At 39.4% G+C, this 12,822-nt stretch overlaps 1 protein-coding gene across 2 annotated transcripts in view; it reads right to left on the bottom strand.

The window, feature by feature from the left end:
• The window catches only part of LOC126418499 (ankyrin repeat domain-containing protein 27-like), a 100,816-nt gene that overhangs the window by 15,219 nt on the left and 72,775 nt on the right, over window positions 1-12,822 (bottom strand). For both annotated transcript variants that reach the window (XM_050085286.1, XM_050085285.1), the window contains exon 9: window positions 7,338-7,485. In XM_050085286.1, the coding sequence (XP_049941243.1) occupies window positions 7,338-7,485 (148 nt within the window). The remainder of the gene's footprint in view (window positions 1-7,337; window positions 7,486-12,822) is intronic.

The following is a 12,822-nucleotide window of genomic DNA, read 5'->3' on the forward strand; positions in this document are numbered from 1 at the left end:
ACAAATCTGTTAAATAGGGAGTTTGACCCACTAAAAAGATTGTTATTTAATACACTAGTGGAAAAATGTTATTATTCAACTGAATAATTCATGCAGGACAGTTTGGTGATTTGAGAGAAAAAAAAAACAATAAAGAAACAATAAAGATTATGTATTGTATAATAAATTGTTAATATATTGTATAAACTGTATTGCAAGCTGCAAAATGACCATAAGTGTTATAAATGTTCTTGTTAAGTTGTTCATGCCTACAAAATCAGAGACACCTGCTTAAATATTTAATATTTTTGACGTGTCTCCAGTACAAAAATCTTTGATTTGTAACTGTACATTAGGAGATGAATAAACTACATTCCATAATCCGTTGAAGTTTTGGCATGATACCCATAAATTATACTTATCCTTCCAACATTTTAGCTGTTCTGTATACCTTTCTGATATGTTCAGGCTAAACTGACAGACTAATGCTGCAGCACTCATTCTGTCCTTTTAAAACTGCAAACGCACCACTGTGCATGCGGCCACAGACACCCAAATGCCAGAGATGATGATCAGTGGCAAAGAAGTTAGTGTAAATAGGACTTGTTGCTACACAATCGATCCATGCTGGGATATCATTGTAACATTATGAGCTGCATTGTGATAACTTCTTTGCAAGTCTGTTACAGAAAACGCCAGATTCCATCATTTGTCAAAGTTGAAAATGCTTTCTCTATTAATTAAATTCTTTGAAAAAAAAATTTAAAGTGCTTCTTTTACTACTGAGTCCCAAAATATGAAATCAATGCTAAAATTACATTTTCATAACGCACAGAGTGACCAGTGTTGGTCAAAGAAATAGATTTTACATAGAGAGGCTGTGACATGTTGTTCAGCACTCCCTGTGGTACCACACTGTACTATTACCTGCCATGCTTTCGGAAGTCATTACGTATGAGTGACAAAAATGAGGATGACTTGTCGCATGCGGCTGGCGTTTGGAAATCAGTCCCATGGCGTCAATTGCTTGCTGTGTGGTGTGATCTTTGTCTTGACCACCAAACTTGTGAAAGTGTTGTTAAGGATTCAATGGCAGCTAAATATTTGTGACAAACAAGACCGTAATTATGATTGCTGCTCGTATTACTAGCAGAAATTCAAGCTGTGCTCTCAGATTCCTTCCCAATCACACTTTTGGAAATTGCTACATATTCGGAAATAAGCAGCCAAGTATTTGTGACCTGCAAGAATATAAATGTTATTGCTGCTCATTTCACTCACAGCAATTAGATTAGATTCCTGCCGAACTGTACCCGTCGATATTGCAAAATATTCTGGGGAAAAAAAAGGTCAAACATTTGTGACAAGAAAGACTATAAATGTCATTGCTCACTGTTTCACTTGCAACAGTATTGTCTTTTCTTTTTTTATTTCAACGATGTTACAAAATCAAAGAAACTCATTCCTGATAGAGCATGCTCCTGTGTGCAGATAACAACGAACGTTACAGAATATAATTCTGTTACATGAATAAGATGATCCCAGTGTGTTACAAATGCGAAGATGAGAAAAAAAAGGAGAGAGAGAGAGAGAGAGAGAGAGAGAGAGAGAGAGAGAGAGAGAGAGAGAGACAGAGAGAGAGAATGACCAGGACACAAACGTACTTCCTTCGACTCCTCTATTGCATGTCTGTAACAGCAGCTTCACAGCGTTCAGTTACAGATCCAAAAATTATTATTGTTCCTCTTAGAATCTGCCAAGGACTTTACAGCTGATGTATCCTTGACAGACACTTAATTATAAGAAACTGTACCTAGAGTGATGTGATTGTGATAAATTTTCAATGCACCGTTGCCCTGAAATGGGGTACTGCCATAACATGCAAGTTATCATATGGAAACAATGAAATACAATGAATTCTCTAAAAATTAACACGCATTGGTTGTCAGATGATCAATTTCCAATTTCAGATGAACACCAGTCGAAAGCAGTTATGGCCTCTTCATTTTAGTCACTTGTCTTTCTATGGTTGTTTTAAAAGCGAGATAGTAGATGTGCAAACTAGTAAGATATGTAATTGCTGAACTTCTTTTTGAAATTATGCCTAAAATTTGTACAGTGTATAACTACATGCACAAGAGTGTGCACTGTTTAAAAATATTATCTGCTGGTGGTTTTCGTCATTTGCGTTATACATTAGCAAAGGAAGAATTTTCACATATTTAACTTTCCATGAATATGTGAATATATTATTTTAGGTTATGTTTCATAATTTCCTTACACACTGTCAGGTACCATGCCTCTGTTCTGACTTAGAAAAACATGGCGGAGACTTGTTCAATTTGTGTCACTCTGATTGCGGTGTTGCGTCTTTAACGTATTCTGTCTCTTTGGTGCTGATGCACTGATCTGGTACAGCTGATGTAGGGGGCTGTACAATCCAGGTGTACCTATGGTGTCCCAAGCATCTTTTGTGGAGTGTATGAGTCATTCATCTGATACATGAAAGGCTACAGTCATAGGAGATCTTGTAAACCGTAGGCTTGCAGTGGATCAAGTCATCTTTGACAGAATCTAAAACTGCTTCTGTCTTCACTGGAGAGGAAAAAATCATTTTCACTTTGCACTTGGTGAGGAGCCATCCTGTTTTTGACACAAAGCTTCCCACAAATAGTAGAAAAGCCATGAGTTTAAATCTCTCTTTGTCTCCTTCCTCAATCCTTATGTTTGCCTTAGGTTTTGTTTGTAGTGCCTTGCATGTCTGTTGTGGAGAATCTCCATTTTCTTAAAAAACTCCCTTTAAGTGAAGAAATTCATCCTGTAGACTGTTCTTGTCAGCAATTATACATGCTCTTTGAAGCAAAATTCAGAAAACAATCGTCATTCGGAAAGCATGGCAGCTACTTGCACGTAACTATAAGTCTGTATGACTTTGAGTCTAATAAACTGCTGTCCCAAGGTGCCATCAGATTTGCAATGATGGTTCTACATCGCATATATAAGAACTATGACAATTCCATATCGCATATATACACATAAGTGTATATCTAAAAACACAAGATGATGTGACTTACCGAACAAAAGTGCTGGCAGGTCGATAGGCACACAAACAAACACAAACATACACATGAAATTCAAGCTTTTGCAACAAACTGTTGCCTCATCAGGAAAGAGGGAAGGAGGGGGAAAGACGAAAGGATGTGGGTTTTAAGGGAGAGGGTAAGGAGTCATTCCAATCCCGGGAGCGGAAAGACTTACCTTAGGGGGAAAAAAGGACAGGCATACACTCGCACACACGCACATATCCATCCGCAGATACACAGACACAAGCAGACATTTGTAAAGGCCTTTGAATATGTCTGCTTGTGTCTGTATATGTGTGGATGGATATATATGTGTGTGTGTGTGTGTGTGTGTGTGTGTGTGTGTGTGTGTGTGTGTGTGTGTGTGTGTGTGTGAGCGCGCGCGCGAGTGTATACCCGTCCTTTTTTCCCCCTAAGGTGAGTTTTTTTGCTCCTGGTATTGGAATGACTCCTTACCCTCTCCCTTAAAACCCACATCCTTTCGTCTTTCCCTCTCCTTCCCTCTTTCCTGACGAAGCAACCGTTGGTTGCGAAAGCTTGACTTTTGTGTGTTTGTTTGTGTGTCTATCGACCTGCCAGCACTTTCTTTTGGTAAGTCCCATAATCTTTGTTTCAAAACCCACATCCTTTCATCTTTCCCTCTCCTTCCCTCTTTCCTGATGAAGCAACTGTTTGTTGCGAAAGCTTGAATTTTGTGTGTATGTTTGTGTTTGTTTGTTTGTGTGTCTATTGACCTGCCAGTGCTTTTGTTTGGTAAGTCTCATCATCTTTGTTTTTAGATATATTTTTCCCACGTGGAATGTTTCCCTCTAATATTTATATACATCTAAAAACAAAGATGATGTGACTTACCAAACGAAAGCGCTGGCACGTCGATAGACACACAAACAAACACAAATATACACACAAAATTCTAGCTTTCGCAACCAACGGTTGCTTCGTAAGAGGGAAGGAGAGGGAAAGACGAAAGGATGTGGCTTTTAAAGGAGAGGGTAAGGAGACATTCCAATCCCGGGAGCGGAAAGACTTACCTTAGGGGGAAAAAAGGACGGGTATACACTCGCACACACACACATATCCATCCACACACATATGTGTGTGTGAGTGTATACCCGTCCTTTTTTCCCCCTAAGGTAAGTCTTTCCGCTCCCGGGATTGGAATGACTCCTTACCCTCTCCCTTAAAACCCACTTCCTTTCGTCTTTCCCTCTCCTTCCCTCTTTCCTGATGAGGCAACAGTTTGTTGCGAAAGCTTGAATTTTGTGTGTATGTATGTGTCTGTTTGTGTTTCTATCGACCTGCCAGCACTTTTGTATGGTAAGTCACAACATCTTTGTTTTTAGATATATTTTTCCCACGTGGAATGTTTCCCTCTATATATATATATATATAAAAAACAAAGACGAGGTGACTTACCGAACAAAAGCGCTGGCAGGTCGATAGACACACAAACAAACACACAAAATTCAAGCTTTCGCAACAAACTGTTGCCTCATCAGGAAAGAGGGAAGGAGAGGGGAAGACGAAAGAAAACCCACTTCCTTTCGTCTTCCCCTCTCCTTCCCTCTTTCCTGATGAGGCAACAGTTTGTTGCGAAAGCTTGAATTTTGTGTGTATGTTTGTGTTTGTTTGTGTGTCTATCGACCTGCCAGCGCTTTTGTTCGGTAAGTCACCTCATCTTTGTTTTTATATATAATTTTTCCCACGTGGAATGTTTCCTTCCATTATATTGATATCATATATATATATATATATAAAAAAACAAAGATGAGGTGACTTACCGAACGAAAGTGCTGGCAGGTCGATAGACACACAAACAAACACAAACATACACATGAAATTCAAGCTTTCGCAACAAACTATTGCCTCATCAGGAAAGAGAGAAGGAGAGGGAAAGACGAAAGGATGTGGGTTTTAAGGGAGAGGGTAAGGAGTCATTCCAATCCCGGGAGCGGAAAGACTTACCTTAGTGGTGTCTGTATATGTGTGGATGGATATGTGTGTGTGTGTGTGTGTGCGAGTGTATACCCGTCCTTTTTTCCCCCTAAGGTAAGTCTTTCCGCTCCCGGGATTGGAATGACTCCTTACCCTCTCCCTTAAAACCCACATCCTTTCGTCTTTCCCTCTCCTTCTCTCTTTCCTGATGAGGCAACAGTTTGTTGCGAAAGCTTGAATTTTGTGTTTATGTTTGTGTTTGTTTGTGTGTCTATCGACCTGCCAGCGCTTTTGTTCGGTAAGTCACCTCATCTTTGTTTTTATATATATAATCTGTGTGTGTGTGTGTGTGTGTGTGTGTGTGTAAACAATTACCTACTGATTAGTATATAGACATGGAATCTATTAAGCATATAGAAGTTGAAAAGTAGAGGAGGACTCCAGGGATTAGATGAAGTAATAAGTAAATGCGAAGTGTAGAATAGGTTTTTTATCTTTACTAGAAAATATTTAATTCTAGTATACATAGGAATGTATACTGGGGTTAATGAACCATGAGGCCTACTCACAAAGAATAAGGGGAGCGTACCCGGCATTTACCGAATATAAAGGGCAGGCGTACCTACATGGAGATAGGATGACCTGTAGCCTAATGAATAGGGATGTTGTATAAAGGGGCGTACCTACCAGAATAGAGAGAGGAAGTGCACTCACATGGTCAACCCACAGGCAAGGTATAGGTACTGATCCTACGGGAAAAGGACAGTATCGTGACAGAAGTCACACATTTTATAGGGATTATTCCAGTAAGTTTGAATTCTATACACAACGAGCATTGTTATATGCAACGTAAGTTTACAAGTGTCAAAAGGAACACTTTCATGTTGCCCAGAGTTCTTCCGAATTACATAAAATATTAGAAGTAACAGATACTTATGAAAGGTAGTATTAAAGATGAAAATAGAAAATAGATTACTCAAGTGTCACAAACACCTGTAGTTTACGATTGAAAATAAAAATAAAGTCTCACGTTTCCTAAATACTAGTCAGGCTTACTGGGTCACTAATGAATACTCAGGTCTTCAAATCAAAGAATCGCTCAATATATACTGTTAAAATGTGAATTGTTATTAGGTGTGATATTAATGTACATGATGATTATGTATAAAATATCGCATGTTCGATCAGAGGAGGGGGATATGTAGCGTTTCAAGAATTTCTGCGTAAATTATAGAACCACTTGGCCTTCAACCTCGAACACACAATATTTTAAATATAAGTGTGAGAGAGCCTATCAACTGCACATCGCCTGTCTGTTTGTGTGCAGGTCCGAAGTGTGTAGTAAGAAGACGTAGACACAGTGGTCGAACGGCACAGACAAGTGTTTGCTGGCCGTGCCATGGAAGTTTAATGAAAGAACACGGCAGACTCAAGGAACTTCTGTGTTATTCCATACTGTTTCATAACTTTGACTATTGTAGTGGAAAAAAAGGAAGAACAGTTGAAATATTGTTAAATGGATGCTCGTCTTGGACTTGGAGAGGATAAGACATGTATTCAGATTCAGGATGAGAATGGACTTGGTTTTTAAGCCAACTTTCTCTTATGTGTAAGTGAACTTTGTTTCCAACCTTTGGATATGCAAGACGACTTACTTGACAGTGTTTGTTTATGTAGAGAATGAGATTTGTAAAAGTTTTGATGTTTAAATATACATCGTTAAGTGAAGCAAAAGAAACTGTGTATGTCTGCTTATTTGTTTCTAAGTAGAAAGAGTCTTGAGAAATTCCTGTTCCTAGCAAATATACTTCGCAGAATAAGAGAAAAGGAGGTTGCAGAAGCTAGCTAACCCGCAAGGAAAGTCGGCTGACAATCTCAAGTAAATCGTATCGTTAAAGAAGCGGGAGTTTACACACATACTTCACCACTTTAAGTCATTCAAAGTGTTAAAACACAGTCTATGAGTTTAAAAGGATGGAGGAAGTGCTGCAGTGTCAGTCTGCTGGCTAACTCTGAAGATAGGTGAAAAATACATGCCTAAAATATAAGGAGAGGAAATAGAATTTATGGGGCTGTGTGTCGAAAATTTCATGTGTGGTTGGGGGGGGGGGGGGAGGGAGAGAGGGGAGTGGGGAGGAAGAGGGAGAGAGGGGAGTGGGGAGGAAGAGGGAGAGAGGGGAGGGGGGAGGAAGAGGGAGAGAGGGGAGTGGGGAGGAAGAGGGAGAGAGGGGAGGGGGGAGGAAGGGGGGGAGAGAGGTGGAGGGAGGGAGGGAGGGAGAGAACAGATAAAAATTTATATGCTAATAAATCAATATTATACAATAATCTCAATTGCAATACCTGTTAACATCATTTGGGGACAAAGTCCACTGGAAATTCTCCATGTAGAAAAGGTTTGAGGCCATATGTAATGGTTTAGCTTGAATGATGACTGACATCAGCAATGGTAGCGTATCATCAGATGTTAATGCAGGAAGCTGGCCTTCTTCTGCAAATATAACGAGGAAGTAACAATCACTACTTCAGTAGTATTACTAATTTTGTTATTGAATCATATTTCACCACAATATTTACATGAAGTCCTGAATCAGAAACAAACACAGGTGTTGATAAACACCGCTGCTCATTTTTAATTGTAAGTATTGAGTGGCGAAGAAACATTTAGAACACTGGAAAATTGTCTGTTGCATAGCTGGCTACAAATCATCTTCAGACAAAAATGGCTCAAACATGAAATGTTACTGATGTGATCTATTGCTTACATTCTAGAGGGAAAGAATCAAAAAACACACAAATCTAACCAAAAGGACTATATTGTGGCCAGTGACTATGGCCCCACTGCAAGGATCCTCACTCCAGTGAGATAAGTATTTAATCTGATTACTTGTGGTCTAAGGCCACACTTTCCCTTCATCATTTCTTGACTGTTTTAATCACACAACCATATCTACTTGTTTATCAAGGTTGACCTCCACTTCTTGTACATCACGGTCCATCTCATGTTCATGGCCTTGCTGCCAGTACACACTATGTCTTCCACAGCCTTGCCAATTCCAAACTCTTTAGTCTTCTACATTCACATCTATACTCTGAAAATGACAATGAGATGCACGGCAGAGGGTATATCCCATTGTACCCCCTGTTAGGGTTTCTTCCTGTTCCATTCATGTATTAGGCACGGGAAGAATGACTGACTGAATGCCTCTGTGTGTGCAGTAATTACTCTAATCTTATTTTCATGATTCCCATGTGAGCAATAAATAGGGGGTTGTAGTATATCCCTAGAGTAATCATTAAAGCCAGTTCTTGAGACTTTGTTAATAGACTTTCTCGGGATAGTTTATGTCTGTCTTCAAGAGTATACCAGTTCAGTTTCTTCAGTATCTCTGTGACACTCTCCCATGGATTAAATAAACCTGTGACCATTCATGCTGCCCTTCTCAGTATACATTCATTATCCCATGTTAGTCCTATCTGGTTAGGGTCCCACACATTTGAGCAACACTCTAGGATGGGTGGCACAAGTGATTTGGAAGCAATTTCTTTTGTAGGCTGATAGCACTTCCCCAGTATTCTACCAATAGACTGAAGTCTACCACCTGCTTTACCCATGACTGAACCTGTGTGATCATTCCATTGCATATCCCTACAAAGCGTTACACCCAGCTATTTGTATGAGTTGGCAGATTCTAACAGTGACTCATTGATTTTATAGTCACAGGATATTATCTTCTTTTGTTCCGTGAAGTGCACAGTTTTACATTTCTGAACATTTAAAGGAAGTTGCCAATGTCTGCACCACTTTGAAATCTTATCAATATCTGACTGATTATTTATGCACCTTCTATAAGATAGTACTCCATCACAGATAATTGCAACATCTGGGGGAAAAAAAAAAAAAAAAAAAAAAAAAAAAAAAAACCTGATTTTATTATTCATATTGTCTGCATTAATATACAGCATGAACACCACGGATCCCAAAACGCTTCCCTGGGGCACATTCAACGTTACTTCTACAGCTGACGATCATGCTGTGTCCTCCCTATGAAGTAGTTCTCAATCCAGTCACAAATCTCACTCCCAAATGATTGTACTTTCAACAATAAGCTCAGGTGCAGTACTGAGTCAAATACTTTCTGCACCTACCTGGTTGCCTTGATCCAAAGCTTTCAGTATGTCATGCGAGAAAAGAGTAAGTTGGATTTCACATGATTGATGTTTTTGATGTCCATGCTGGTTGACATTGAAGAGGTCATTCTGTTCAAGATACCTTATTATGTGTGCTTCTTGTAAGGCCAGTTGTATGTTTACATGTTATTTTCCTTTGAAAACTGTACCTACAAAAAATCTATATCTTCTCATGAGTGCTCACATATCATATGCTGACCACATTCTAAGACATCTAGAAGAATACTGTTTACATCATGTTGCACTGTCATTATCAAAGAAAGAATGGAAGGTGAAACAAGTACAGTACAGAATTTTTTAAGGGAATTACGGACAATATGGTTACCTCCTCCTCCAACAATTTAACATTGTGCAAAGACCCAGCTCTAATAACAACTGATGTACTGATATACATCCCACAAGTCCTTTGCCTTCTTCATAACATAAAACAGGAGATATCCTTCCCATCAGGATGACAAGCACACATTACATGTCACACTCCTCCACACACTACACATACCCTGTACCAATGTTGACCGACAACAGAAAAGCGATCCGTCATTTACTTCCAACCTGACTAAAAGGCAAATCACATCTCCTGCTATAACTTCTACAATTTCTCACTGCTCCTTAAGATGAGAAATCTCCCTCCTGAAATGTGCTCTGCACTAGCCATCCTCAAAGTGGGGGAGGGGGGTGACTCCCCCTGGAAGGAACATGGAGTAGCAGAGGGGGCACTCCGGCTCTCATTGAAATATTTATATTTGGTTCAAAATGGTTCAAATGGCTCTGAGCACTATGGGACTTAACATCTATGGTCATCAGTCCCCTAGAACTTAGAACTACTTAAACCTAACGAACCTAAGGACAGCACACAACACCCAGCCATCACGAGGCAGAGAAAATCACTGACCCCGCCGGGAATCGAACCCGGTAACCCGGGCGTGGGAAGCGAGAACGCTACCGCACGACCACGAGATGCGGGCATTTATATTTGATCTCATACCTAAAATATAGGGAGCGAAAGGCTAATTACAATTTGTACAGAAACCAGATGGCAGTTATAAGAGTCGAGGGACATGAAAGGGAAGCAGCAGTTGGGAAGGGAGTGAGACAGGGTTGTAGCCTCTCCCCGATGTTATTCAATCTGTATATTGAGCAAGCACTAAAGGAAACAAAAGAAAAATTCGGAGTAGGTATTAAAATCCATGGAGAAGAAATAAAAACTTTGAGGTTCGCCGATGACATTGTAATTCTGTCAGAGACAGCAAAGGACTTGGAAGAGCAGTTGAATGGAATGGACAGTGTCTTGAAAGGAGGATATAAGATGAACATCAACAAAAGCAAAACGAGGATGATGGAATTTAGTCGAATTAAGTTGGGTGATGCTGAGGTAATTAGATTAGGAAATGAGACACTTAAAGTAGTAAAGGAGTTTTCCTATTTGGGGAGCAAAATAACTGATGATGGTCGAAGTAGAGAAGATATAAAATGTAGACTGGCAATGGCAAGAAAAGCGTTTCTGAAGAAGAGAAATTTGTTAACATCGAGTATAGATTTAAGTGTCAGGAAGTCGTTTCTGAAAGTATTTGTATGGAGTGTAGCCATGTATGGAAGTAAACATGGACGATAAATAGTTTGGACAAGAAGAGAATAGAAGCTTTCGAAATGTGGTGTTACAGAAGAATGCTGAAGATAAGATGGGTAGATCACATACCTAATGAGGTGGTATTGAATAGAATTGGGGAGAAGAGGAGTTTGTGGCACAACTTGACAAGAAGAAGGGATCGGTTGGTACGACATGTTCTGAGGCATCAAGGGATCACAAATTTAGCATTGGAGGGCAGTGTGGAGGGTAAAAATCATAGAGGGAGACCAAGAGATGAATACACTAAGCAGATTCAGAAGGACGTAGGTTGCAGTAGGTACTGGGAGATGAAGCTTGCACAGAATAGAGTAGCATGGAGAGCTGCATCAAACCAGTCTCAGGACTGAAGACCACAACAACAACAACAACAACAACAACAAAAACTTTAGCTGAACAAATACAGATGGTGCCAGGTTCTCATTCCCATGAACATTGTTAATTTGGTGTCTCATTCCACAGAAACTGACAAGTAGATTCTGTCAGCAGGAATGCTGAGAAAAATTGTGAGTAATATTTCTTCAGACAGCCCCTGTCACAGATCACCCACAGGGTTAGCTGTTTACCAAACATTCAACAACCACAAATGACAATAAACTGCTTACCAATGTGACCCCAACATCCTTGCAAATGCAACTACAAGAATATACTTAATTACAGCCATTTTCACTTTGTTCTTGATTTCATCCAGGCTTCCTGAGTCAGTTCAAAGGTAGTGAGTTAGCTAGAAGTTGAATTCTACAGTGTGTTAAGATTGGAATTTAATCAAAATACATTCTCCTTTTGCACCTTCCTCTCTTCCTATAAGCACGATAAATTCTAAAAGCAAAATAAAAGTGTATAAATGTCAAGGTGTTTATTTCACACTAGGTTTTACCAACACCCTTTTGAATAATAAGGAAGATCCACAATGTGTTCTTTGTTTGACCATTTAGCCAATGATAGCCTGAAGCGTATAAAACTAAAGAGACATCTGCAGATGAAACATCCAGACCATGTAAGTAAATCCATCAATTTTTTTAAAGTATAATGACAAACAACTAAAAGGAAAAGTGAGATTCCACAAAAAATGGGTATCAATTTCCTAAGAACGTCCTAAGAGCAACCACACATTATCAGGGAGAAATTACTTCTTCCTGCAGCCGTCAAAATGTGCGAAATCACGCATGGAGAAAGGTTTGGCGAGAGTCTGATGTTGAAGATGATGCTGTGGTTTGATGTATTGATGCAATAGCCACTGACCTGAAAAATCAATTGTTACAATGTCCAAAATTGTTACAATGTCCTCATGATAGCCCAAAATTTGCCCTGACTTGTTGACAGTACTGGTATTGGAAATCTTTCCCAGGTTCTTGTTTTTATATGCTACCTGTTATGAAAATGAAATGCATGAGGCTTTTCTGTTTTTTAAAGCTCTGGAACAGAGGACTACAGCTGAAGATCTTTTCTTTCTTGCAAATTTCTTTTTTGCTGACGTCACTCTGTCCTGGACAAATAGTGTAGGTGTATGTATCGATGGGATGGCAGCATTTACTGGAACTAAAAAGGTGTTCATGGTAAGAGCTTGTACTTCTGTCAAATACATACACTGCATGATATGCAGAAAGGCTTTTGTTTCTAAAGTAGTGCAACCGGAAGTGAATAAAGTGGCAAACAATGTAGCCAGTGTCATAAATTTTGTGAAAGCACAAGCTTTAAATAGTAAGCTATTTTCCATTCTCTGCTACTCATGATTCACTTCCATTGCACACAGAAGTACATCAGTGGTCTTGTGAGTTAGCTGTGAGTTCTTTGGTGCATTGTGGAGCTGAAGGATGAACTTCATCTTTTCCTATCAAACAGCAGTCCTACACTCAAAAGCTGTTTCTGAATGAAAAATGGCTTGTAATATTGTGCTACTTGGCTGATGTTTTTGAGAAACTGAATGATCTTAATATTTTACTTCACGGTCAAATCAGCAATATCATTTTTCTAAGCAAGTAAGTGCTTGTGTTTACAAGAGAGCTAGGACTT

The sequence above is a fragment of the Schistocerca serialis genome, chromosome 9 (genome assembly GCF_023864345.2).
Source record: "Schistocerca serialis cubense isolate TAMUIC-IGC-003099 chromosome 9, iqSchSeri2.2, whole genome shotgun sequence".
Taxonomy (NCBI): domain Eukaryota; kingdom Metazoa; phylum Arthropoda; class Insecta; order Orthoptera; family Acrididae; genus Schistocerca; species Schistocerca serialis.